Source organism: Trachurus trachurus (genome assembly GCF_905171665.1).
Source record: "Trachurus trachurus genome assembly, chromosome: 11".
NCBI lineage: Eukaryota > Metazoa > Chordata > Actinopteri > Carangiformes > Carangidae > Trachurus > Trachurus trachurus.
The window spans coordinates 21,618,384-21,646,065 of NC_139904.1; the positions used below are offsets into that span (position 1 = coordinate 21,618,384).

The 27,682-nt window shown below is 42.2% G+C and overlaps 2 protein-coding genes across 2 annotated transcripts; one reads left to right on the plus strand and one right to left on the minus strand.

Annotated features, from left to right (window-relative positions):
* Nucleotides 1–5,011: 5,011 nt before the first annotated feature.
* On the minus strand, nucleotides 5,012–12,681 carry srd5a1 (steroid-5-alpha-reductase, alpha polypeptide 1 (3-oxo-5 alpha-steroid delta 4-dehydrogenase alpha 1)). Its single transcript, XM_083982455.1, has 5 exons — nucleotides 12,281–12,681; nucleotides 11,751–11,917; nucleotides 10,114–10,215; nucleotides 5,455–5,605; nucleotides 5,012–5,345 (listed from the first exon to the last, which is right to left on the minus strand). The coding sequence occupies exons 1-5, from the start codon at nucleotides 12,589–12,591 to the stop codon at nucleotides 5,279–5,281; spliced, it is 798 nt and encodes a 265-aa protein (XP_083838581.1). The 5' UTR covers nucleotides 12,592–12,681; the 3' UTR covers nucleotides 5,012–5,278.
* A 640-nt stretch (nucleotides 12,682–13,321) lies between these two features.
* nsun2 (NOP2/Sun RNA methyltransferase 2) lies at nucleotides 13,322–26,434 on the plus strand. Its single transcript, XM_083982540.1, has 19 exons — nucleotides 13,322–13,529; nucleotides 14,290–14,447; nucleotides 14,886–14,990; nucleotides 15,080–15,185; nucleotides 15,420–15,491; nucleotides 15,659–15,743; nucleotides 15,853–16,045; nucleotides 18,276–18,350; nucleotides 18,531–18,661; nucleotides 19,794–19,867; nucleotides 20,053–20,183; nucleotides 20,863–20,959; nucleotides 21,186–21,412; nucleotides 21,718–21,810; nucleotides 21,921–22,056; nucleotides 23,179–23,259; nucleotides 23,886–24,024; nucleotides 25,588–25,627; nucleotides 25,731–26,434. Exons 1-19 carry the CDS (start codon nucleotides 13,467–13,469, stop codon nucleotides 26,038–26,040), a joined length of 2,316 nt encoding a protein of 771 aa, XP_083838666.1. The 5' UTR covers nucleotides 13,322–13,466; the 3' UTR covers nucleotides 26,041–26,434.
* Nucleotides 26,435–27,682: the final 1,248 nt, after the last annotated feature.

Consider the following 27,682-nt stretch of genomic DNA (forward strand, 5'->3'; position numbering starts at 1 on the left):
GTAGCCTACTCATAATAATCATGTTGCTTGATATTTACATTATCCCTCAGCTAAAAAGAAAATATGTTTTATAGCTATAAAATAGCCTATATTTAATTGAAACAAAGTTTGGATTGAACAGAAAACAGCACAGAACCCGCAAAGTCTCCCACTGTGGAAACTGGTGCAACCAAGTTTTTCAGATGGTTACACACATACTTTTTTAGAACAATTTTAATAGTTGTTAAGTTATTGAATTACCAAAGTGAGCAAGTGACAGAGAGAGAGAGAGAGATTAGTAGTTTAAAAAAAAAAAATGTCACTGCAGCTGTGGTTCTTCAGAAAAAAAATCTTTGCTTGACCGAGTAAAAATGTAGGCTAGTCAATTCCGAAACAAGACCAAGACCTTAAAAATGTGGTCTCAAGACTGGTCTAGAGTATTACAACACTAGTATTTTCAGCTTCAAACATAACAAGCTTGTTAGGTATTAATAAGGGCAAATGTGTGGATGTTTTTTGTCGGTCGAGAGACAGATTGTGGGCCTCAGGGAGTCTGTTTTGTGGGTAATCCAGGTATGGATGCTCAGCTTCATCCACTGTAAACACCTGAAATCCTTGGAAAATAGAGAATGGAGCAACATTACTGAAAATACAGTTTTCATAGAGTCCTCTTTGTGTTGTCAGCTGGCATCTGGGATACTGCTGGGGGCTAAGATAACAACCCCTGGCTATTGAAATGCTGCTTACATACATTCAAACAGCAGAAAACTCACACTGCATTCCACAGAGGGACACACCGACTTGTTTTTTTCCCACCATCTAAAACCGTAGATGGCTTCGTTTTCTCTTTATTATTTCACATGTAGGCTACGCTGCGGTGGCTGCTGAGATCCAAAAGCTCATTTTCTAGGGGGCAATACACAGCAGGTGGTGTTGATCATCCCAGCCGCTCTGTGCCGCCCAGCCCTGGTAGCCTATAACAGCCATCTCCCAGCCCATTAAACTCTATGATGGAGTGGAGGCAGGCTGGGTAAGACATAACCAGCACCTACTGGGATGCATATGCATGTAAAAGGGAGAGTGAGGGGGAGAGCTTCTTGCATAATGCCCGCCCCCAACTCACGTGTAGCATGTGACAGAGTCAAGGAAAACCCCCCAGAGCAAACTATGTGTCAGCTAGGATATGTAGCTCTTTGTGTAACACACTCAGGCGTACACACAGCTGCTCACTCCCACTGTACGCCCGTAGAAATCCACGCTCTTCTATCTCCTGCTGTATGAAACGCAGTGCTTTGAGTGACACACCAGTTTGAATAGGTTATTCCTCTCATCTCTCATGTCACAGTGTCGGCTCAAGCCAAACGCTGACACTGACTGTGTGCCAGTGCGTGTGTTTGTGATTTCAAGCCTGGTTTGTCTCATTGTCAGCTTTTATGGGATTACCACATTGGTGACGACCGGACCACACATATACACACGCACTTTCACGCATATATAAACAGAGACACGGCTGGAAAAGTCAACAACACGCTCACAGGCATAACAGTAAGAGGAGATAATATTAAGGGAGCGCGAGCAGTTGTCTGAGGCTGCATGTTGAATGCTAATGAGGCCGCAGCATTTTCTAGACATTTAACCCACATCAGAGGAAAGCTACGCTTCCGCTGATACATTAACAGCTATATAGTTCACATTTCCACACATGAGCGGGTTGCCTGTGGTGTGGAGGGGGAGTCTCTGTCTGTGGGGTGGTTGAGGACATGGTTTCAGTGAATGGCATCCAGCTACAGACCAGCAGCTCCCACAGGTCCACAACTGTAAATGTGGACTTTGATCTAGAGCTGCAGCAACAGTCAACCTGCAGCATCTACAAGCAAGAACAGTTACAACCAGTTTAGACCATGATATCAACATGAGCCACCTACAGGCAAGGGAAAAACATTTTTTTTTTTTTTTGTCACATATGCTTTTTCAGATGATATTGAATGAATGAGGTGCTACATTTACTTTTTTAATATATCTATTTCATGTTTTGTTTTTTTCCATTAGCACATTTTTTATACACCTTTATCCATAAAGTGGGAATATACAGTATGTATATGTACAGTATATATACAGTATTTATATATTTACCTCTTCTCATGAAATTATTGTGACAATGGGATTTATTCTTGAAGTGTGAATCCTTTATCATAGGATTAAAAGAGGAATGTGTCTGAAAACAAAATGGGCAAATTTATGGGCAACCATGTATTTTACCAGCTCAAGAAAATAATGTTAATTGAAGCATATGAAGTCAAAAGGGGATAATGATTGAAAAAAAGCCATGTAATTCCTGCAAAGCTCTGTAAAATACAGTGGCCCAGAAAGGTCAATGTACTGCAACTTGAGAAAACCCATACAATGACACAACTGCAACAAATTAAAAAAAAAAACAACTTCATCAAATATAAAATGTATATGTACTGCCAAAACCCACATCTCTGTACTGTGCTGTAATTGTAAAAATGTTGTAGTACTACTAATGTTATATTGGCACGCTCCAGCCAGGTGCGTCATTTTTTGCGTCTCCGGAAACACTTCTGTTGTGCTGTGAGTTTTCCAACACATGTGTTGTCAAATTGATGAAGTTGTTTCCAGAATTTGTGGCTTTGCATTGTGTATTCTTGTAGTGTAGTAATATGTGCCTAATATTTCAACAATGAATACAGTGTTGATTTATTACCTTTAAAGTAGAAGCAGGCAGCTCTGTTCTGGTGATTCTCTCTTTAGGCATTTGCCCATTGTTCTAGTGCTTAGATGCATGTTTGAGCATTAGTATAAACAGTATAAGGGTCAACGGCAAAAAAAAAAGTTTTAAATGAATGAAAATGAATAAATAATTGTTTTTAAAGCATGCATCAGATTTGTTAAAATGTAGATTTTGTATTTGTGTCGGTTTTATGTAATTTAAAATGCCATTTTAACCATTTTGTTTTAAACAAAAGTAAGACTGAATGTCCCTGAAAATGCCAGATGGCGTAACCACAAAAGAAAGATAAATATTAAATATTTTATCTACACACAGTGAATTTAAGTGTACTTATAAAAAGTATACTTTCTTCTGAAAACATTAAATTGAAAGAGATTGTTTTGCTGTATTTCTATATTTGAATTTAATGCATTTTAGCAACACTGAGCAGGACATATCCTAAAAACACTGCTTTTTTCCCCCTAAAAAATGTACAGTATGAAAGAGTTTGTAAAATTTGTTTAGAAACATAGTGTTGCATTGCAAAAGTGAATTACATTTATTCCACATGTGTGTCCAGATTTATTTTCGTGTATAGAGTCAGATTTTTATGAAAAAATACCAGACACCGGTTACATCACATCATTGACCCATAAGCTAATTTATAAAATCTTTAAAAGCCAGTACTGGGTGCTCTATAGTCACAACCTGAATTCTCAAAGCCAGTGCAGTTGTGCCTCTTTGTCTAAAGGTGGCGTATGTGTTGAAATTGAAGCAGTTATTCCTGTCTTGCATGTAGAAAGACACATGGCAGACTTCAACTGTCGCTTCAGTTGGCATGTGTATAGTATTACAGAGCGGCTTTCTTAGTGGAGTACCTGCTGCCTCCATGAATGAATGTGTGAGTGAGCGAGTTACAAACCATTTAATCGAGTTGGTTTGCATATAAAAAGAAAATCCATTGGCGTCAGCCCGAAGATGAATGGTATTAAAGTCAGATGGCAGCCTCAGTAAATACTGGCTGTGTAATATAGTGATGCAATTACACAAAGCGTGGATAAGGAAGATACAGGCAGGAAATAGCCTGGAAGAAAGAGAGAGAGAGAGAGAGAGAGACGGCGTGGATCTTCAACATGAAGGATGTCACTCTGCTTGGCCTTCAGCGACACACAACCTTGGTTTTGTCATCTGGCTCTGGCACAGCGGTCATACTGTTTATTGATGACACCACGTGTAAAAGTGACAACAAAACACATTTATTTTCAATACAACACATTTTTTAAAATCTGAAGTGACATGACCTTGGCTGTGACTGGTGTTGGAGAAGTCGTGTCCTTCACCGCGGCAGAGAACCAGTGAGTAATAGGAACAAACAGCAGCCGGCACCTCATGGAACAGAGTCACTGTTATTTACTTGTTTATGAATGTAGGTTGTGACAGATTCTACAGAGGAGAACTTGTTTCCAGTTTTGTAAATGTAAGGCAGTTCGCATTATAAGTAACTTCCAAATGAGCCATGATTTAAGTTCTTAACTCACATCGACAAGATTGTTTGGCTCAGCGTGAAGCAGGAGTTGAGCAAAGAGACGTTAATATTAATATCAATGTTCTAATCTTTTCTTCTTCATCTAATCAGCATCACTTACGCAGGCAACATGCTCCTGGTTTCTTCGTTAATTCATCTTCTTTATTCTCTGTCTAAGAAATGCTGACAGGAGTGATGTGTTAAGGCAACACTCTCCTCTTCTCATTTCAGGCATGGGTGAGTTATTGAGGGCCCAGGCTTGATCTTCATTTGATTTCCCCTGCAGCCCAGTAAACGGGGGACGTGCCCACCACTGTCTCTCCGTCTTTATAGGACAGAGATGCAGTTACCTTTCGTTCCAGAGTGGCCTCTCTGTCAAGAGGTTCGGATGATGAGGTAGGTAGAAAAGTCTTTCTGAAGACACCCGCAGCAAAATGAGGCAGGGGAAAGTGTTGGAGTTAATCCAAGGTCCCTTTTCCATCTGTTTTAATTCGAGTGGATGTTAAAAAAGATAGATCTGCAACAGATGACTCTCGAGGACGAATGGAAAAATTTAAATGTCTGCTTTGCATTTCCTAGTTTATATTCCATCTGAGGGAATATGCAGATCAGCAGAGAAGTCTTAAAACTGTTTACTGCTGGTGCACAGTGTTATAAATCCACCATATTGCTGTTGAGATTTGCTCCAATCACTGTCTTGTTTCCTCTAGAGGAGCACTAAACGTTGTTTCTCTACTGCAAGCACAACACTGCTTGCCGAAGTTTCTCTGTGTTTTATGAACATTATTACCAACGTAATGGCAACAAAATCTTTCTTTTTTTTTTTTTTTTTTTTTTAAAGACGATGGCTTTTAACTGTTGCTTGCTTGCGGCTCAGATGAGATCATTTGCAAGCATGCGTCCTGTGCTTCAGGCTGTTCTCAGTGGGGGGAAAAAAGTATCTTGGAGGTTTGTGCACACTTCAGAGCGTTCCTAAAAGATGAAAATTATGGGAATGTTCTTCTCAGCTGTTGTAAGCAAATGCAGTGCATCAGCTGTGCTTTCTAGAATATGAATGGAATCAAGGCCTTCCTGCTTTTCGGGTAGTTTTCAAACTTAGTGAGGTACCATCTGCAGAGAGAGGAAGAGGGAAGAGACATTTTTCTTGTGTTAATACAAGCGTGCAATACACTCCATGCAAACCTGCTTACGTTGTGCGTGTGCGTGTTATTCTTCTTACTTGTGGTGGGCCACAGCCCTGCTGGTGAGGACCACTGCGGTGAAGATGGCAAAGGCTGAGCTGTGAATCGAGTGGCCGGCCACAGCAAATCCTGCCCACTCTATTATCTCTCCCAAGAAGTTGGCTCCAGACACAAATTCAAACATTCCACCTGTGGGTGGAAGACGCAGGAATTAGGACAGGTATGCTCCACCTTTTGTATGTTCACTGAAGCAAAAACAACATTTTTTTTTGCTCTGGAACAAAATGAAAATTTGATGGATTTCCACCTCCTGCAATTCAACATGTAAAAGAGCGACTACTGACATTTCCACTGTCTCTTAGTGTAAGTTTGAGGCTACACGCTGCTCAAAAATTCAAAGGGCATCCACACAAACTCACTCCACACTGACCATAGATGGCTGAGCACTCACTATTTGACTACAGGCCGTGTGCACGGTAGTGCTGCTACCCTCTATAGGAAAATGGCAGATTCTTGGCTGAGGGGATCACAGACGTGCCTGGAAGTTCATTTGGAGCAACACAGCTCACAGCTTCCTCCTGCGTCGCCTTCTCCACTTTATTTTCCTTAAGAATCTGGGATGGATTGTTTCAATAGGTTCACCGCAAGTTCAAACCGAAGGTGCTATTGTTGTGACTATGTTCTCAGTCGAGGGAGCCGCTCTCTTTGTGAACCTGTTATGATTTCTGATTCATTTAGCGAGTCAGAATCCAACCTATGGTTTATATTAGCCCCTTATGTGACCTAAAAAAGCAGCAGTGAGGATTGACTTCTTTACTTTTCCATACCATCCTCACGGCTATTTGTCAAAAAGTATTTGGAGACGGACCAAAATCTTATTTACCCAGCCCCCCCTGCTCACTTGTCACATCTCAAAGAATGTGCATCCATTTCCACGCAGTAAAGGTCATACACTCTAAAAAATGCCAAAGGCCAAAATATTATGTTCAGTGTGTTTTTTGTCATGTTGGAACAATGAGAGCAAAGAAACTGTTGGCCCTTTAAAGGGAAAGTTCAACATTTTAGCAAATTGGCCCACTGCCATAATTCCTATGGTCTTAGCAGTAGGTTTGTTACATTTAATTGTCCATGCAAGCTATTTTTAGAACAGCGGAGCAGAGCCGCAAACTGTTCAGAGCTACGCTACGGAGGCTAATGGGATTTCTTGGTTTCCCTCATCAAACTCATCAAATACACAATCCAACTTTTTTTTTTTTCAAAGGAGGTTAAATCGAAAGCAACTGGACTTAGTTGTTTGTCTAGGAAGACGTTTCACCTCTCATCCAAGAGGCTTCATCAGTTCATGTACGCAGCTGACCAGGCTGGGACTGGTCCAACTATCTGGTGTGGAGACTCACTATTTAACCTCTTGTGTGGGCGTTCACAAGGGTGATGATGTCACTGGTTCCCTTTTGTGCTCCAAGTGCCAACGACAGTCGTTGGAGTGACAGTCGTTGGTGGGAAGTTGGTTTCGACTTCGTTAGTGCCCTATTGTGTTCTAACGACAGTCGTTGGAGTCACTTGCCACTTGTGAACAGTGGTTGTTCTTTGAGGCTAGATGGTTGAGTCTCCTGGGAAGGGATGAAAGGGCAGCATTGTAAATTGGAGACAGGTGGTGTCTCAGACCTCCTCCCCTGTTGAGGGACGGTTTTTCTACTTTTACAAAAAAAAAAAAAAACATCAAGTTCACCAGAGAGGATGTCAAGGACAATAGTCTGCCTTTCTTAGATTGTGACGTCCATATGAAAAAGGACAGGAGCCTCCACATTGGGGTATACAGAAAACCCACACATACAGACCAATATCTACTTTTCGACTCTCACCACCCTCTGGAACATAAGCTTGGTGTTATCAGAACTTTGCAACACAGAGCTGATAACGTGCCCACCAGCTCACAGGCCCAAGGGGCAGAACACAAGCACCTGAGAGGCGCCCTCACAACTTGTGGTTACCCTAGCTGGACCTTTGTGAAAACTGCAGCTGCTTCCAGAAAGAAAACCAGCAAAGTGGTTGAGAAAGAAAGACAAAACAAGAGAAAAAACATAGTCATTCCATATGTGTCTGGAGTATCAGAAAAACTCAGGAGGATCTTTAACAAACACCGTATCCCTGTGTATTTCAAACCCAGCAACACACTCAGACAGAGACTGGTACATCCCAAGGACAGAACACCACACACCCACAAAAGCAATCTGGTGTATGCAGTCCAATGCAACGAGGAATGCAAAGACCTCTACATTGGAGAAACAAAACAACCACTGCATAAACGCATGGCCCAACACAGGAGAGCAAACTCCTCAGGACTGGACTCTGCTGTCCATTTACATCTCAAGGAGAAAGCCCACTCCTTTGAGGACAGCAATGTCCAAATCCTAGACAGAGAGGACAGATGGTTTGAAAGAGGAGTTAAAGAAGCCATTTTTGTAAAAGTAGAAAAACCGTCCCTCAACAGGGGAGGAGGTCTGAGACACCACCTGTCTCCAATTTACAATGCTGCCCTTTCATCCCTTCCCAGGAGACTCAACCATCTAGCCTCAAAGAACAACCACTGTTCACAAGTGGCAAGTGACTCCAACGACTGTCGTTAGAACACAATAGGGCACTAACGAAGTCGAAACCAACTTCCCACCAACGACTGTCACTCCAACGACTGTCGTTGGCACTTGGAGCACAAAAGGGAACCAGTGACATCATCACCCTTGTGAACGCCCACACAAGAGGTTAAATAGTGAGTCTCCACACCAGATAGTTGGACCAGTCCCAGCCTGGTCAGATGCGTACATGAACTGATGAAGCCTCTTGGATGAGAGGTGAAACGTCTTCCTAGACAAACAACTAAGTCCAGTTGCTTTCGATTTAACCTCCTTTGAAATACTATGACCTGGACAAATGAGAATATGCACCGGCTCACACAATCCAACAACTCCAAAACGCTCTGGTGGACAAGTTGTGACCTGCACATTCACCACACTATGAGATAATAACGGAAGGTTACGAGACGGAGTTGTTTTCGAGGTAAAAGCAGAGACTGCTTGCTGAAAAACTGCATCCAACATGGGCACGCATCAGCGGTTTTGCATGAATTTACCTTGAAAACAACTCCGTCTCGTAACGTTCTGTTATTATCTCATATTGTGGTGAATGTGCAGGTCACAACTTGTCTACGAAAGCATTTTGGAGTTGTTGGATTGTATCCCTTAATCTTTCCACTTTGTGATTTTAATTATCAACAAATGAAAAAAAGAAAAGAGAAATAGCTTGAATCAGTTAATAAAAAAACAACCAGTGCAGTCAGCTGCAGTCAGTGTTAATTAGTTTGGGCCAAGATATTAACAGAGCAATGAGCCTTATAACTCCTTATTTAAAAGAACAGTTTGACATTTTATATGTTAATATCTCATATCCGTGCGTTAAATATAAAACTACATCAGACAGACAGTTAGCTTAGCATAAAGACTAGAAACAAGGAAACTAGTCTTCCTTAAAAGCAACAGATTCCATCTCCCATCACCTCTGAACCTCTAATCTGTACAAAAATAAACAACAACCTGGTGCCAACTGAGCCTGGCAGCTTCATACTGATGACAAGTCTGCATGAAGTCACCGCTCACAGCCAAGACACACTGTAGCCCAGAAAACGGTAAATATTTAGTGAGGATCCTGCTCCTTTTGCTTTGAGCACAGCTAGTTTTATGAAGGTATAGCTTTGAATATTGATCTTATTATCTAACGTTTAACAAGAGGCTGAAAACACATGTGGAGTCTTTCTCTGTGCTGTCACTAGTTTTTGAAAAAGTTGCACCGTAGACGGATTCAGTATAATTAAATTTAAAAAAACAACTAAGAAGTATTGGCATCAGCACTTTTTACAGTTCAAAGGCTGAATGCTTTATTTAGCATGAGTCATGAATCAGTCTGGCCACTGCATGTATATGTACGTGAGATGTATAATGTACAGTGTGGACTTGGCTTGCTGTCTGACATGATTATTATCAACACTGTGTGGTTACAAAACGTCCATGTCTGTGTCAGCTGAAGCAAAACTACACACACCAACTCTACACATAGTATGAGTGAGTCACACACGACAAGCTGAGTTTGGACTATATTAGAGTCAAAGGAGCCCTTTTTGTACACTAATGTAAGGGCTCGCAGAAGGCAAGGCAGAGAGGAAAAGATAACTAGTGACAACCTGTGATTCTCCTTACACTGTGATCCTGTATAATCATGTGACCACACTGGAAAATTAGCATCCAGCGCTGCGCACAGAGACCGCGGTGCCCTGTGCCATGTTGTGATTACTGCTTTCTTGACTTTCTTGTCACCCCACTGCAGTGACGGAAAAAGTATTCAAACTGTAGACTTCAGTAAAAAATAACAACATGTTGTAAAATGTGCCTTTAACAGTAAATGTCATGCAGTCAGATATAAAAATACTCACTCTGAATAACACTGTGTTCAGAGGGGTAAATGTAGAGTATACATGTATAGGCTAATGTACGTATGTAAGATCCAGCCAGCACTGGTAACTAATCAGTACATGTACGTTAAAGAGCAAATATGTAGTGAAGTGGCGGTTTTAAGTTAAATAGGATGTACTCTGCTTGTTCTGTGAGAAAACTCAACCGTCCCAGTGTTTTCATGACTAAAGAGCTTACCTGTGGGAATCTTGTAACCAGTCTCTCCGGGCTTTCTCAGGTTCCTCAGGATGTGGTCAGAGTGCATATTCACCAGCCAGCCCACCAACCACAGGACAGACCCTGGAGACGGACCAAGCAAAAGCTTGGTTTTACAGACCGACAGACAGCCAAGATGTATTTTCAAAAGCTACAGCATCTAACCACAGTGTTCAGTCCGAAATCATGTGACGTTTCTCCGCTGTGCCCTGCAGTGCTTGAGACCTGTTGTTTCAGTCAAATTCTTGTTGATTTAGTCATAATGTAAGGGGTTACGGCTTATTAAACTGGGCTGCTGCCAATCAAATCTTATGAAAACAAAACTACACAGTCCCGATCAAATCAAAACACTGATGTCATGTTGCACATATTCAATCTAAAATATTTATTATTAAGAAACACTTAAAAGTTGTGAAACTGGTTTTCAGGGCCTTTAAATATCCTATTCCAGACCACATCATGGTTTTGTTAACACAAATGAATGCTTCTGCTCTGTTAAGTCAACAATGTTCACTGAACACGTATGTATATTTTTGTGTGGGAAATACATTGTACTGTCATGAATGGGTATTAACATTAGGGCTGCAACTATTATCGATTAATCTGTCGATCAGTTTATTGTCATAAAGGAACAAAGAATCCAGAAATATTCACATTTAAGAAGCTGAAATCAGAGAATTTGGACTTTTATTCTAAAAAAAAAACCCTACTCAAACCGATTATTCGATTATCAAAATAGTTGATGATTAATAATAATCGATTATTGTTCGATTAATCGATTAATATTTTTTTCTGACAACTTTTCACCTTGTGTATATAAATGTGTAATTTCATTCTCCTGGGATCATCTTGTATTTTGGCACACTGCTGTTGACACAAGGACTGATGGGGACTGTCAGGGGAGCTGAGGAGCAGCAACAATGGAAAAACACATATCCTAAATTGACAGTTTCCCTCGACTGCTTGAACAACAAGAGGAGCCCCAAAATACTGCAGAACACTTTGGAGAGTTTGGAAAGTGTGAGAAGCACCTGCAGGGCAAACGTGAAAAGAGGCAAATAATAAAGGGAGATAAAAAAAAGTTTCAATGTCTAGAGTTTTAAACTCTTGGCTTTTATTTAAGAGAAAGCGAAGGGTACGGGGAGATAAGAGGGGATGAGCTGGGAGAGACAGTAAGAGGAATCCTGACTGTGCATCTTGTTCAGTCTCTCCTGCAGGCTGCCATTAAAACCATTCATTAAAACTAATTTCATCGAGTTGCACTTTCATAAGTTCTTGCTTATTAACTTAGTAGTTTATTGACCAATTACTTGTCAAACCTTTATCTGATTAATTTTCAACCACTGCAGCTTATGTGTTCTGTATTGAAGTCTTTATGATAATGTCAACATCACTCAAATGAAATTATACATAAATTACTTTTTTTCTACTTGAGAGATTATGTGTCAGTTTGCTGCTACTACCTACAAATAATATTGTGTGTAGCATGACAAAATAGATACATTACACTGAAAAATATTATCATTCCTGTCACAGACAAGCTTTTGTGCAAATGTAATTTGGAATTCTCATCTTATTTTCTGTTTGAGATAGTGGAGTAGCAGACACAGAACACCTACCTGCAATGAAGCATGGATGCGTAACCCAGTATGCAGGGTACTCAGCATAATGGCTCAAGTACCTGATCTGCATGTAGCCATTGTACAGGCAGAAAACAAAGGCCAGGATGAATGAGGCAAATGGTGTCGATTTACCCCCGCGGATTAAAAATGGGTAAATAAGGGATCTGCAGCAGAATAAAAGAAAAAGAAAAAAGAAAAGTCATTTGCATAACTTATCATTTCAAATACATGCTTTGACATACTGACATGTTTCAGATAGCTATTGGTTATGCAATGCACCCAAAAGACACATTCACATCTTCATCATCTTATTGGATGTGTGAGGCTGAGAAGACCTTCACTGTGCATCCAGGAAACAGCTGCAGCTGCACATTAGTGTCACTGTGACACCTTCTTTTTATAGTCTATGTGTGACACCAGTGACACTGTCACCCATAGCATGTTGAACATTAACTGAACATTAACACCTACCACATGTAGTACATTTACAAGTTGTAAAGTTGGGTCTGACTGATGATGTCACCTACCTCTGGACATAGTGGCAGAGATACATGGCAATGAGCAGCTGGTTGGGCAACAGTGATGTTTTCGCACAGGAGCTCCAAACTACCAGACCCACGGGCACGAAGAAGGCAGGCATCTCCTGGACGAACCAGGCCAACTTCACATTGACGGGAAATCCATATTTGTTGCTGGCATATCGTCCATATGGGACGTCTTCAAAGAGCAGTGTAACCAAAGTACAGGCTGCCATGACAACCATACAGTAAGCCATACAGTCCAACACGTGCAGTTCCTCCTCCTCCGAGGAGAAGAGTGTGGAAAGGAGAGCGTCCATCCCGTTGACACGACCGAACAAGAAATAGAAACAGTGTGAATGTAGCTAATGAAACAGCAACATCAGGAGTCAGGATGTTATATGACTAGTTGGTTATCACGGCAACGGGCGGGGTCCAGTACCTCCACGCGACCGACCTTCACCATCCATAACTGGTCGGACCAATCACCGTCCATGAACGCGTATGGTATCGGATGTTATGAGCCAATCAAAACGCTCCGTTTTAAATAGGAGGCAGAACCAACGCGGTGTGGCTTTGACGTCATCGATACATATGTTCAATGTGTACATTATGTGTATGTATGTCTATAATTCTGCAGTTGTCCTGAATATTTGGTGAGAAATAAATGTGTATTTATTATTATTATTATTATTATTATTATTATTATTATTATTATTATTATTATTATTATTATTATTATTATTATTATTATTATTAAAATGCACCTCATACCAGAGTTACATTACTTTCAGTTTACTTCAAATAGTGTTAAAAGTGAATTAAATAAATAACACTTTCTGAATTTTGTTGTACAATAATTATATCGAACCAAAGCGGTTAAAATTAGAAACATTTTTGATAGTGATAATACTGAGTGATAATGTTTCAGAAATCATATGAAAACAGTGAAGTGCCCTAACCGCGCCGAAGATTTTTTGTTTTCTTCAGGCACTTTTCGTGGCCCCCTCAATTTGGGTCCTGATTCACGTGCGTCACAGGCAACACGTTTCGAGGATACACAGCCCAGTGCTACACTGCATCCTCTTTAACGCTGAGTAGATTTTATATTATCGCAGCTGCAGGTCACATTTCCCTGCGTCCAACCATTACGTCGCTCCGTAGACTTTTCTCCAGAGTTGTGTGCTTTTCCAAGATGGGGAAAAGAAGCAGACAGCGGCAGAAAAACCAGGCTACCGGCAGGGACGACAGAGACAGCGTAAGGTTCACTCCTCTGCTGCTGCTGCAGCAACTCCTGCTAATATGAGTTTGCTCAGCCAGGCCACACATTAGTTACTATGTTTACATTTACTCAGTGTAAAGGGAGCCGTGGAAATTTTCTGGGTTGCTGTCTTTACTAATCTTAATTCGCAGCCCTGGTGTCATGACAGTGTTTAACATCTGGTACACAGCAGATAGAGAAGCTAACACTCTTAACTCAGCTATTTCAGATCAATATGGATGAGCATCATTTATAACTTTAAAAACCTCTGCTCACATACGTGTTTTTGTTAATGTTGGTACAGATTATGAGGCATTTCCTGCACGTGCCGCAAAATAATTTTTATTTTTATTTCCTTATGTTGCCATATACAAGCACGAGAGTCTTTTCTCACAGGGTTGGACATAAACTCCAAACAGTGATTGAAACAAGTTGTGTTTGAGGATGACTAGAGGCCGAATTGATGATTATACTGCTGAGATGTAACATATTTTATGTCATGTTTTACATGTTATAGATCTGTTCTTGACCATAAGAAGAAAAGTGAAATATACACTTTTCAAATGGCATTTAGTTTCTTACGGATGAATACATCTTAGTTATTTATTAGTTATTGATGTTTGGCTTTTCTGTGCAGCAGTTTAAGTAGCCATTATTAACTCATTATTAAAAGTAATGCAACATATTACATACAAATAGACTGCCTTACCTATTGAATTGGCCTGACTGATGACTGTGCATCCTTGTTGTGTATCAGGGCTGGGGCGCTGGATATGCCGACATTGTCAAGGAGAATAAGCTTTTCGAGCACTACTACAAGGAGCTGGGCCTGGTGCCTGAGGGAGAGTTCGAGGAGTTTATGGATGCTATGAGGGAACCGCTGCCAGCAACCATCCGCATCACCGGATACAAGAGGTCAGCTGGACATATTTGTAACCTGGATTCCTACTCTTTGTCTCACTCATGCCAAACAGCTTTCAGAAAGGTCTATTTCACCTCAGCAAAGTTGTGCAATGTACCTCTGCTCACTTTTAAGGCTACACACTTCCGAGATTATTATTCATAATATCTTTTCTCACTTATTGAGATCACTTTGAGGGCATCACTCACATTACCACAGAAAAAAATCTCATATTTAGATTGAATGTAGGTGCTTTACTATGTGAGATGGTTAGATCTGCAACTGAACAGACATTATGAAAGTTTATGTGTCAGAAATTAATCTTAACTCATCTTTTTCATTATTGCCTGTGGTCTTGTGACCTAAGTTGTCCCACTGCTGAATGACACAAATATTTGTAGATACTACAGTCACCACATGGCGTCTGTCTGCCCCTCTCTGCTGTCTTGCAGCCATGCCAAAGAGATCCTCCACTGTCTGAAGGAGAAATACTTCAAGGACATTCAGAAGGTGGATATCGATGGACAGAAGATCGAGGCTCCACAGCCTCTGAGCTGGTAAGACCTGGGATGGTTTACCTCAGGTTACAAGGTAACACACACTCAAACAAAAAACTCAGTGTGGACTGTGTGTGTGTGTTCTCTAGGTATCCTGATGAACAGGCCTGGCACACCAACATGAGCAGGAAGATCATCAGGAAGTCTCCCCTGCTGGAGAAGTTCCACCAGTTTCTGGTCAGCGAGACAGAGTCGGTGAGTGCGACACAGACCAGACCGAACACACGGTTTACCAGAAATACCCTGTGGCCCCTATTAAAGGCTGTGGCAGAAGATATTAAGTCATAACAGCAGCATTTCAGGTTGGAATACAGGCTGTGTTCACCCTGGGTAGAGAGATGGGGGAAAAAAAACACAAAGAAAAACAAAATGTCAGAAATCATCTGTGAAATGAAGAGGCAGCCATCATTTTTACGTCTGTCCTTGCAGGGTAACATCAGTCGGCAGGAGGCTGTCAGCATGATCCCCCCTCTGCTCCTGAAGATTGAGTCCCACCACAAGGTAAAAAAAAACAAAACAAGCACTGCCCTCTTTTGAAGGTTAGATCTGTCAGTAGTTTATGCATTTTTATTTTTTTCTTCCTGTAGGCCATGGGCAACAGCTGTGTTTAAAAAAAACAACAAAAAAAACTTTGTTTGAAGTGGTATTGTGCATGTGTTTGTGTGCAGATCCTGGACATGTGTGCAGCACCAGGGTCAAAAACAGCCCAGCTGATTGAGATGCTCCACGCTGACATGGATGTGCCATTTCCAGGTAAAAAGCTCAGATTTAACCCTGAAGATATATAACAAACATCTTTGTCTATGCCACTTTCCCCATTGATAAATGATATGTTATTCTAATCTGCACCCCCACCTTCCAGAGGGCTTTGTCATTGCCAACGATGTGGACAACAAGCGCTGCTACCTGCTGGTGCACCAGGCCAAGCGTCTCAACAGCCCCTGCATCATGGTGGTCAACCACGACGCCTCCTGCATCCCCACACTGAAGATCGATTCGGACGGCACGAAGGACATCCTATTCTACGACCGCATCCTGTGCGACGTGCCCTGCAGGTCAGTAAACAGCCGCGGGACTCGTCTGTTCCGATCCGGGCTGCCGCAGCGCTGCGGGAGAGTCAGGGTCGTGTGTGTGAGTGGATAAAGACAGAAATGTGTCTGAGCTGGGCTGTACGTGTGGGTGTCTGGCTGGAGAGACGAGATTCTTGTGCGAGACAGATGGAGACGAGGCCTCACCCTGTCCGTCAAATTCAAGACATCTAAGTATAGCCTCAGAAACGGTTGTTATTAATGTTCTGCTTTTTATTTTCTTCATGTTTTGGTGCAAGGTAAGTGGTCACACATGCATCCAAATCATACAGAGTCGACCGATGGTGGATTTTCAAAAGCCGATATAATAACAATAGTTTGGAGCAGGAAAAAGCCGATAGTTGATTAAAACCCACAATTAGCCCTGCCACTATTTATTACATAATTTCCTGATCACAATTATTTGAGCAGACCGCAATTATTTTGCATGTTGTTAATCATTTCTACTCATTAGTATAAAAACAGCTGGATGAAACTAACAGAAATGTCAGATTCCCATCACTGTTTCCTTGTTGTTTTCCACCGTTTGAGGTTTGACTGGTGCTCTTTTAATGACATCATCACGTCGTGCTCCTTTCTCCTGTTATGGTTTAATGACACATGAGTGGAGCACCACAAACTGTTTATGTCAAGGAGCTTAATTTCTAATATTCAATGGCCGCGTTTTCGATGTGCATATGTTGACATTAGCATCAAAAATGTAGTTGCAAAGCCGATAAATGGCCTTTGTTCTTCTTCATAAGGTGTATGTGCATTTTGAAACTATGTTTAGGCTTATACTATAATTATGGAATAAAATGATCAGAAAAAGACAATTTAATCATTAAAGGGATACTTCACCCAAAATAAATGATTCACCAGTTTTCATCCACTGTCACGCCAAGGAAGGGTTTGGAGAACTTTCAGAGTCATAAAAACGCTTTTGGAGTTCCAGGGGGGGTCCGGCTGGCAACGGATTTTCATATAATGGCGGTGGATAGAGTTCACTTATGAATAGTCCAAAACACACACTATGAAACATCCAAATACCTCCATACTGCGTCTGCGTCCGTACTGACCCAAGTGTCCTGAAGCCGCCACATGAAAAAGTTGATAGGAAAAAAATTCTCATGTGCGAGATTTGCTGCGAGTTGTTCGTTTGTTGTTGTAAACCATTGGATGTATGATGTAAACACAGAAGAACATCCCACAGCAAATCTTGTGCATCTCCCACAGCCACTGGGAGCTACTACTAAAAACAGAGATCAAATTATTTTTTCTGAACAACTTTTTCATGTGGCGGCTTCAGGACACTTGGGTCAGTACAGACGAGCAGTATGGAGGTATTTGGATGTTTCATAGTGTGTGTTTTGGACGATGCAAAAGTGAGCTCTATCCACCGCCATTATAGGAAAATCCATTGCAAGCCGGAAGTGTTTTGATAACTCTGAATGTTCTCCAACACTTCCTTGGCACGACGGTGAGTAGATTGGTGAATTATTGATTTTGGGTGAAGTATCCCTTTAATCGCAAATATTTGTATGGCAATTAATGGTCAACAATACAATTGCCCCTTTTGTCCCTTGCTGCCTCCTGTAGAAAAGACCATTACAATTCAAGCTCCACTCTTGCTATATAGGAGGCAGTTTTATTATTTAGTTTAGCAGGCAAGTGTTTGTCAAGCCCTGTTTGAACAGTGGTGTTACTCTTACCTTTTGTGTGTTGATCTGGTGCAAGACAGTGATGTATTCGGACTGCACAACGGGTGAATCGTTTGCAGCCGTCAGCAACTATCAGAGCCGATACTACCGCAGATAACGATAGTTTATCAACTGTCCTATTGGGTCCGATCTATCAGTCTACCTCTATGTGGAATTAGCTGATACTCTGTGTCTGCTTGGTTGAAGCCCAGTGTCGTTTTGTGGTCGGAGCAGAGCAGCAGGATCTACAGCCTGAGTTTGGCCAGCTGCAGCGCCGGAGCCAGGAGTTGCTGCCAAACACAACAGAGGGCGAGGGAGAGGAAGAAAAGCAGTAATGAAGACGCAGGCAGCAGTGATGTTAGTCAGCTGAAGCCCGGCATTTAGACAGTTTGTGCTTCTCAGGCGTTTTTTTTTCTCTCTTGCTCTGTGAGAAGTCTTGAGGATCTCTGATGGTTTTGGCACCACAAGCCAAACTGTGAACAAGTCTGAGCGCTGCCGTTTGCCCTGTGTCTCTGCAGCGGGGACGGCACCATGAGGAAGAACATAGACGTGTGGAAGAAGTGGACGACCAGCAACAGCCTGCACCTCCACGGGTGAGTGGGTGAAAAGAGCGTGCGCTCCTCTTTCTGTGACAACACAGGAATTTCGTGCACTTGTGCGGAGGACTAAAATGACCAAACAACAAGGGAACGGAGTGTGTCTCTTTGGGCGCTAATTGGGAAAACTTGGCTGAATTACAGTTTTCGTGTGTGTGTGCGTTGTGCGTTCACCAGGCTCCAGCTGCGGATCGCGGTGCGCGGGGTTGAACAGCTGGCTGTGGGAGGGAGGATGGTCTACTCCACCTGTTCACTCAACCCTATAGAGGACGAAGCTGTCATCGCAGCGCTGCTGGAGAAGAGCGAAGGTAACGAGCACACGAGCGCTCCCAGGGAAAACAGCTGAGGCCATATGTGTTCAACTTTTCTTTTTCAAATCAAAGTTCAATTTTATTTAAGTTTATTCTCTGTTTCTTTGTGAATATATTGTTGACTGTATTTTCAGTTGTTTCACATTTTCAGTTTTTGTTTTGTCTCTGAGCTCCAGCTCGCCATCAAATATCTCAGGACCCGATCAGTTCACATAGCTTAATAAGTTTCTCACACTTGTAGACGCAACATCACATCGACTGCAGATACATCTCAGGAGTGCTTATGTTCTTCTTATGAGAACACTGAGAGCTGCAGCTAATTATTTTCATGATAATCTAATTTAAGTAATTTGTCAGTTTCATTTTTCAGTAAATCCTTCATAGTTGCATGTCAGGAAATGGTGATTAACCACAATGCCTCCTACATCCTGCAGGGGGCAGAGTTCAGCCAGGCCACAGGTTCATTCAGTCTAAGTTGACACTACAGTGATCCATATCAACATTTTTTTGCATTTGCCACAGTTGCTTTGTTGGTTCAACTGCTGATTTCTAATTAAAACACACATTTTCACCCAGATTTTTAATGTGTAAAATATACATTTTCTTATTTAATTATAAGTCTGTGTTGTGGAAAACTGTTTATATCATATTACCTGATCCATATCCAAATGCATAAGATGGTATAAACGGTGTGAAAAGGTGCTGAGGATTGCAAAAGATCATGCAACTTCTCCATTTGCATCCAAATCAGATTTATATGGAACTCCTGCATAGTGTAATCATGCAACTAAAGTGTGTGAGTGTCCACAGTGGCCTCATTCAGATATCCTCTCCTACAAAATTATATTTTTATATAAACGTTCACATAGACCAAGAATTTGTGGACATTGCATATTTTCTACTTTAACAGAACAGATCACTCTAGAGTGATCCCATTTCCTTATTAAAGGCAAACCACTACCTTATTGCTGCAGCGTGTGAGGTCTGCAGCTGTTGACCCTGCACCACCATTTCCTTGACTCTTAAGAGGCTCAATAGGTCAAAACATATGATATCAAAACAATATCTAAATATAACCCTCCAGTCTTCTGCTGCCAAGTCGTAATGGCTCTTCTGTCCACATTTCCAGGAGCGCTGGAGCTGGCCGACTGCTCCGCCGACCTGCCAGGCCTGAAGTGGATGCCCGGGGTCACTTCCTGGAAGGTACTGGAATGTTTAGTCTTTGGCAGTCGTCACTACAGGCCGACCGCAGGCCATGAAGGAAGGCAGTGTTTAGGTCATGGAAGCATTTCAGCTTCAAAGTCAGACTGAATGGGTTTTTTTTTTGTCTTGTTTTGTTTTTTTTGGGCTCAGTGTTGTGACTGTGGTCTGTGCTCTTTGCCCTGCAGCTGATGACCAAAGAAGGCCAGTGGTTCTCGGACTGGTCCGAGGTTCCAGGCAGTCGGCAAACACAGATCCGTCCCACCATGTTCCCACCCAAAGAGCAGGAGAAACTGGCCAGCATGCATCTGGAGAGATGGTATGTACACAACATACACACCGACACTGGGAGTCTGAGCTGTTAATGAGGTGTGAAGGATTTTGTTTACGACTCTCAGTTTTCGCTCTAATTTCGAAGACCATGTTTGGTGAACCTGGTCCTGACAGTGTTGACTGAAGGAGCTAAAGCCAAAGTTTGACTCTCAGAGGAATCAAAGTGTCTCTGATGATGAGCTCAGTAGAAAGAGTGTAATTTCTAAAAAGAAAAAAAAAACCTCATTTCTATTTTTTTTTTTAATCCCCAAGAGAAAATATTCTTCTCACACTTCCAACCTTTTCTCTTTTCATTGATGCCAAATTCATCAGCAGAGTAATGTGTCTGATTAATTTTCTTCCTGGCACAGCTTTCCACAAAACACATCACACCGTCTGCACGGACGCACATACATTTACACACCTGCACTCTCACGTTATGGGGGGAATGATGTCATTTCTTCTCTGCAGCCTTTTACTGAAACACACGTCGGCCAGCAGAGGGAACTGTTGTTACACGTTGTTGCAGCTCCTCTTGTTTTATGTCCACTGTAGATGGCACCACGAAGCTCAGAGACATGATTTATGTTTTTTTCTGTGTGTGTGTCTGTCTGTGTGTGTGTGTGTGTGTGTGTGTGTGTGTGTGTGTGTGTGTGTGTGTGTGTGTGTGTGTGTGTCAATGTCAGTATGAGGATTCTGCCACATCACCAGAACACTGGAGGTTTCTTTGTGGCCGTGCTGGTGAAGAAAGCCCCGATGCCGTGGAACAAAAGATTTCCCAAGGTGCGTCCTGACAATCACAAACACATGAAGCCTCATTAGATCGTCAGTCTCAGGCAAAGAAGGGAAACGGATCAGAATTCCCCCCCTGTAGGCAGCACCGCCTCAACTCACCTGTTCAGTTTTACCAGCCACAGCTGGGGACTCCTCCATCTACTCTCTCTCTCTTTGTCTGCTCACCCCCCCTCCTCTCCTCTCCTCCCTCCCCTCCCCTCTCTGTCGTCTCCAGCTGAGGAAGGACGTGTCGTCCAGCTCAGCGGCCCAGACCGGAGGCTCTCCGGCGGCCTCGACCCCCGCAGACGCTCCCTGCCAGCCCGAGCGCGCCGAGGGGGAGGGTGAGGGGGAGGGGGAGGGGGTAGGCCCGGGAGGAAAAGTGAGCGGGGAGGCAGAGGAGGAGGCACCCAAAGGAGCGTCGTTGGCTCAGGAGAACGCAGCTAAACAAGATGGAGTGTGTGGGTGAGTCATCTTGGTCTGGGGAGCCAATAAACAAAGGGAGACCTGGCGGCTCCTCAGCCGTCATAATAAAGACAGACATGACATCACTCCTGCACGGGAAGAGAAATAAGTCCGATTTCCTTCGTTTATGATGAATATTCAATTGATTATTGAAAATGATTCAATAGCTCTCATAGATGTTTTTCACACATGAAACCTTCAGTTAAGCCACAGACAAGAGATGGTTTTGAAGCACAACTGAACACAATTATAGTTTTTAAATAATTAAAAAACAATTTAATCTGTTTCCTTTGTGTGTCCTGCAGCCCTCCACCCTCAAAGAAGATGAAGCTGTTTGGTTATAAGGAGGACCCCTTTGTGTTCCTCACAGAGGAAGACCCAGTCTTCACCACCATACAGTAAGAGTCTGTGTGTGTGTGCTGGATGTGGATGTGGATGTGGACGTGATCGAGTTTGATGATGATGCAAAACCAATACTGTGTTTTTTTTTCTCTCCTATCTCTTTTAGATCTTTCTATGATCTGTCCCCCGGTTTCCCCAAACTCAACGTTCTGACCAGGACCCACGAGGGCAAGAAGAGACACTTGTACATGGTGTCCAAAGAGCTGCGCAACGTGCTGCTCAACAACAGCGAGCGCATGAAGGTGTGTGTGTGGTGTATGTGTGTCCTCTTAGATCATCACACACGTTGAAAGCCAGGTTTCACAATGTTGATGATGGTAAAGGATTTCCTCGCATGGAGATCTGATAAAAATAGATGCAGCCAATCAATAATCAATTCTTTCCTCGAGGCTACGCATCCAGTATTGAATAATGAGTCAGTGTAGTCGACTGCATCGTGTCCATGAGGGTAGACGTGCACAGGATGGTTAGTGTTTGAATGCAGACATATATTGGCTTTACACTGATACCTCGGTTTGTTTTTCTTGTGTACGTGTGTGCGTGCGCGTGTGTGCACACACGAGCCCATCAGGGAGAGGCAGCCTAACAGATGGGACCCTCTTCTATCCCAAATCCCTCTTGTCCTCCACCCTGTAGCACCTGCACAGGTGGCACAGTGTGTGTGTGTGTGTGTGCGTGTTTGTTTGCGTGCATCTCGCTCTCTTTGTTCTCCACATTGTTTTTGATGTTTCTCACTTTTTTTTTAGTTTCGTTCAGTTGGACGAGAGTGTCGTGTTCTCACATCATTACATATTCCGATTGAAAGCAGGCGCCGCTCACTCCCCCCCCCCCCCCCAATCACGACACCTGGAGTTTCACACAGAAGAAATCAGAATACCAACACACTCGTATCTACAGTATATAACAACATCAATTCCTCCTGCGCTCATATTCTAATAAGAAATTATTACATAAAATTATAAATTTCCCTGAGGTTACAACAACAAGCCAACTTATTTCAGAGGTGTAGTCGTGTTTTACTATGCAAATAACTTGACAGTCGCCTCCCACTCCTGCTGGAACACCAGAGACCGGCTGCACAGTGTTTACCCACAGTTTTGTAATATGTTGCACGGTGAAGCGGCAAAGTTAGCTAAACGTCAGCGATTGTATTTGCATTACCGGCAATATAACCACAGCATAAACAGCTGGATTCATCCTTTATTTTTGATTGGAATTATTACAGTTGACACCTGTTTATTGTATTCTTGGCAGAAACAGTAATTAGTGGTTAAAGTGAGTGGGATCTGGCATCATTGTGTTGTTGTGTGGACGGAGCCATATGTCAGACGGCGGGGTTTATTTATTTCTTTTCCGTTTCTCAGGTCATTAACACAGGGGTGAAGGTGTGGTCTCGCAACAGTGATGGAGAGGAGTTTGGCTGTGCTTTCAGACTGGCTCAGGAGGTAACACAAAAACACACACAGACACTCACACACCACATTTACAGCCACAGCATCCCGAGCAATAAGGGGGCAGGTTTCAGTCAATCACACATGAACTCATCTCCCGTACTCGTACTGTAAATGATTTTCTGTGAATCCACTCCATTTTTTTTTTCGTCACACGGTATTTTTATGAACTGAAATCTGCTTTATTGTGAAACTCTAACATTTTCTTTGAATCTTCGCACCTTAGCCGCACATTTTCACACCATGTAATCTTCTCTTTATATGCAAATGAACCCCATAGTGAAGTAATGCTCGGTAAAACACAGTGCTTGTATTCCCTGGGATTTCAGAAACCTACTTACTCTTTGATTTTTCAGAACAACTCTCTTTGTATAAGCTGCTTCTTTTGTGTCTACTCAAACATGGAGAAGGTTCATCTTGCTGTCACTTGTGCGTCCGCCATCAAAGAGACGCAGACAGCCGAATAACAAGAGAGCCAGATGGCCGAGTTCACACTCAAATAAACTGATAATTAATTCATTGTATATGCACAGAGGAACTGTAAAGAAGTCGGAATTAATTGTGCAGGAGAGCGGGGTTGTAAAGCGCCTCTCGTCTCCTTTTCTGTCCCGAACCATCAGGGCATCTACACTCTGCAGCCGTACATCCGCTCCAGGATCATCAGGGTGAGTGTGGAGGACATCAAAGTGCTGCTGACCCAGGAGAACCCGTTCCTCAGCAAGCTGGAGGACGACGCTCACGCTCAGGCCAAGAAACTGGGTACGTGCTGCAGCTGTGGTTGGATGATGATTGACGATCATCGGAGCGACTACCCTAACTCACATTATCCTATTAATATATTAACTTGTCGTCATTGTTTGTTGTGTTAGATTAATACTAGATTTGACTTGACTGCCAGTGTTTCACATTATCTAATCCTATATAATCGTATGACTGATGCTCGCAACACAGACGCTGGCAGAGACTCGCTGCTGTTTCTGTGCAGCCCCTGCCCCTCCCCCCCCTCAGAGTTTTAGTGATTGAGTTAAAGCTTTGATTTTTAAAGAGGAACTATGCAGGATTTTTTTTAGCTTAACTATGCTACATTTTTACCTTAATTAAACAGCTTTGTAGTAATTGTGATGGTTCAATAAATGACTTGTAACTTTTTACAGGGAGAATGGAGGATCTCTTGTTTATGACAGATAAGACTAGACAAATATATACATGTGTATCATATATAAAGCTATCCACCGCTCCATGGATTGCTTTCTCGTCAGCTTCAATGAAAACAAATGCACATGGTCGGGAGGAGGGTTAGCAAAACAGCGGAAAAGCGACCAGACTTGCATAGTTCCCCTTTAAATCTAATAATCAATGATTAATCTTGGAGGTGGTTTTTTTCTGTTCAATACTTTTAGTTTTTTCATATATCAAAAAATAAAATAAAGATAAATATAAAGCAAGAGGCTGGAGAGACATAAATGGAAGTCTACACCATGTGTACAGTCCATATACAACATGTAATTATGAGTAGCCAAATATACATTAACATAAACCAGCACAGACGAGCACAAAAACAAACAAACAGTGCTGTGTTAGACAAAAACAACCATAACAACAAGAACAACAGGGGATGGGGCCATGTCATCACATAAACAAAAGAATCATAGACAGATTTGGTCTACAAACATAGAAATAAGAGTGGAGGGAGTTCCTTTATAGACAGCGTCCTGTTTTACATTCCACCACAGCAGCATCATTAACATCAAGTGCAGAATAACTCGCGTAACCCCATGTGTTGATCCTTACTGTATTTTCTTAGTGGGAGGTTTTTGTTTGAACACAGACATGAAATGTATTTGTGGCTCCACTGTCGTCACTCAGTGTGTCTGAGAGGAATTGAGAGAGTGATCACATCAATCACATGAGCTCTTGGTGTTTTCACAGGGTGACGTTGAGGTTGTGCAACTTTAACGGCACTATTTATGTCCCTTTATAGACCACTTTGAGGAAGGGGAAGCTGAATGATTAACGCCACTACAGATTTCCATAGGAAACAGTGCCACTTCACCTTTTTGCTTTCTTGGTCAGAGTTCATAGTGGTGAAGTAGTGGGTGTAAGTCTACTGGCTGGCTATGAAAGAGGGAAGTGAATGATTAATGCTCTGTCTTGAGCTGCCCATGAGCAAGGCACTGATCCAAAACTCTTAAAGCAGGAGCTGAGCAGTTCCAGCAAATGAAAAGCTTAGTTTGACTGGCTAATTATCTGATATTAATGAAAGTAACTGCAGTTTGGGTTTAAAAACAATCTGCTGTGACTGACGCATGTTTATCTCCACAGGAATGGGCAGCATTGTGTTGAAATACATTCCCAACCCAGAGTAAGTTGTTTTTCATATTTTGATGTTTGCATGTGTATGGTATCGTCATCATTTTAAGGTGATGACTGTTTCTTACACCTGCCCTTTTGCCTGTGTTTTTCAGGAACCCTGCAGAGCCTCAGTGTCCCATCCAGCTGTGTGGCTGGAGGGGAAAGACATCCATCCGTGCCTTTGTCCCCCGCAACGAGAGATTTCATTACCTCCGAATGTTAGGCGTGGAGGTCTTCAGAGACAAACAGGGCCAGGGGCAGAAACGGAGAGATGGAGAAAAGGAAGGTAAGGAGGAGGATGAGGGCGAAAAGGTCGCAGAGGAGGAGGAGGAAGCAGCGGAAAAACTGGACTTGGAGAACGGCAGCGAAAATGGATCATCAGAACCAAAAAGCGACGGCGGCAAGCAGGGGACCAGCAGCTGAGACTGTAGAGGAGACAGAGAGAGAGAGAGAGAGAGAGAGAGAGGAGGATTGACTGAAGACACATTAGAGCTCTAAGAGCTGCCGACCAGGTCCAAGACCACATGATGTGGTGGAGGAGGGTGATAACGTGTCTACGGGTTTCTCTGTTGATCACACTGCCAGTGCAGAAGGATTCCCTCCCAGAGATGGACTCTCCTGGGACGTTTCAGTTTTGGATCCCTCCAGGAGTCAGCTTTTTAGTTAAAGGCCTGTCTTATTTTATAGATCTTTTTTCATGTTTTAACAAATCTATTCCACTGATAAAGTGGCATCATTTTTTTCAGTTGCTCATGTTTGAGAGGTTTATATTAACTACCATCTCTTCTTTTTTTTTTTTTTACACCTGTAAAACGCAGATTTGCAGAGTTGATTAAAAGTGTGAAATGTTAACTGTGTCAACGGTCAGATTATTTGGCTACAGCAGTAGTTTCCATTATGGTGTCTGACAGACAAGCCAAGGTTTCTCTTCCACTTTCAACCCCCTCAAAAAACACTGACATTTACATGAATCCCATGTAATAATGTACTCTGTGAAAAATGCTGTTATGACCTAAAACTGGTGACAATATCTCATGGTTAGATAATAATGGGCTATTGAGCACCATCAGAAATGGTCATGAAATGAAGTGCGCGTCTGTAGCCAGTAGAGATATTTTTATTATATATTTGTCTTCATACAGCCAAGAGGCAGTGTGCAGTGCCAAAGGATAAACAGCAAATTTGATTTTTATGATTAAATTCAATGTTTATCTACAATCTGCACAGGAATATGAAACTGCTCAGCTCTGACATAGAATAGATCCATGATACCTTATATAATATTACAATTAGTTCATATACAGTAAATATGTGATAAATGGGGTTTTGGTTTGGTAACACAGATGTAAAGAGTGTAAAAAGTGCTAGTACGTCAATTATGCAAACTTGCACAGAGCATAACAAGTTAGTTTTGTAAGTATTTGGTCTCATATATCAAAATATTGCACAAATTCAAATTATCATCTGACACTGGTGGTGTATGAATAGTTAAAGCTGTAATTTCACAGCAATCCGTCCATTAGTTATGGTGTATTTCACTCAAAACCTGAAATGTCAACCTCATGGTGGCACTAGAGGAAAAGTCAGATTAAAATCACCAGGATCCTTTGTCTGGGAACAATTGATGCGTGACCCAAATTTTGTGCTGATCCATCAATGCTGAAATAATGCAGTGGTCAAGTGAAAACTCACCTGCTGGCGGTGCAAGATAAGTCACTAAATTCATTATGATTTATTCTCTAGAGACCTCACACAATGATGTGCAGATCCACCCAGACACTGGGTTTGATGAACTGATCCATTAACATAACCATTCTCAAAGCCACGTTGCTGAAGGAAGCACTTGTGCTGCAGCCTGCAGAACTTTTGACCTTGTCATTAGTTAGATTTTTATATTCTTGAGGTTGTACAAACCAAAATTTCTCGTTGTTTGGATCCCGACATAAAAAACCCCATCAAATCGAGCTTCTAGTGACAGCAGCATATTTCCTACATCCTGTCAGTGGTTGTCACTGCGACTCCACTGCACTGGATGGATGGATGGACGGACGGCTATCTCTTCCTC

Coding starts and splice junctions, on each gene's coding strand:
- srd5a1 (XM_083982455.1), bottom strand. CDS start 12,591: ATGGACGCTCTCCTTTCCACACTCTTCTCCTCGGAGGAGGAGGAACTG. Junction 10,216..11,750: donor GCATCCATGCTTCATTGCAG/GTAGGTGTTCTG, acceptor GTCCGTCTCCAG/GGTCTGTCCTGTGGTTGGTG. Junction 5,346..5,454: donor AGGGCTGTGGCCCACCACAA/GTAAGAAGAATA, acceptor CTCTCTCTGCAG/ATGGTACCTCACTAAGTTTG.
- nsun2 (XM_083982540.1), top strand. CDS start 13,467: ATGGGGAAAAGAAGCAGACAGCGGCAGAAAAACCAGGCTACCGGCAGG. Junction 15,744..15,852: donor CATGGATGTGCCATTTCCAG/GTAAAAAGCTCA, acceptor CCCACCTTCCAG/AGGGCTTTGTCATTGCCAAC. Junction 20,960..21,185: donor GGAACAAAAGATTTCCCAAG/GTGCGTCCTGAC, acceptor TGTCGTCTCCAG/CTGAGGAAGGACGTGTCGTC.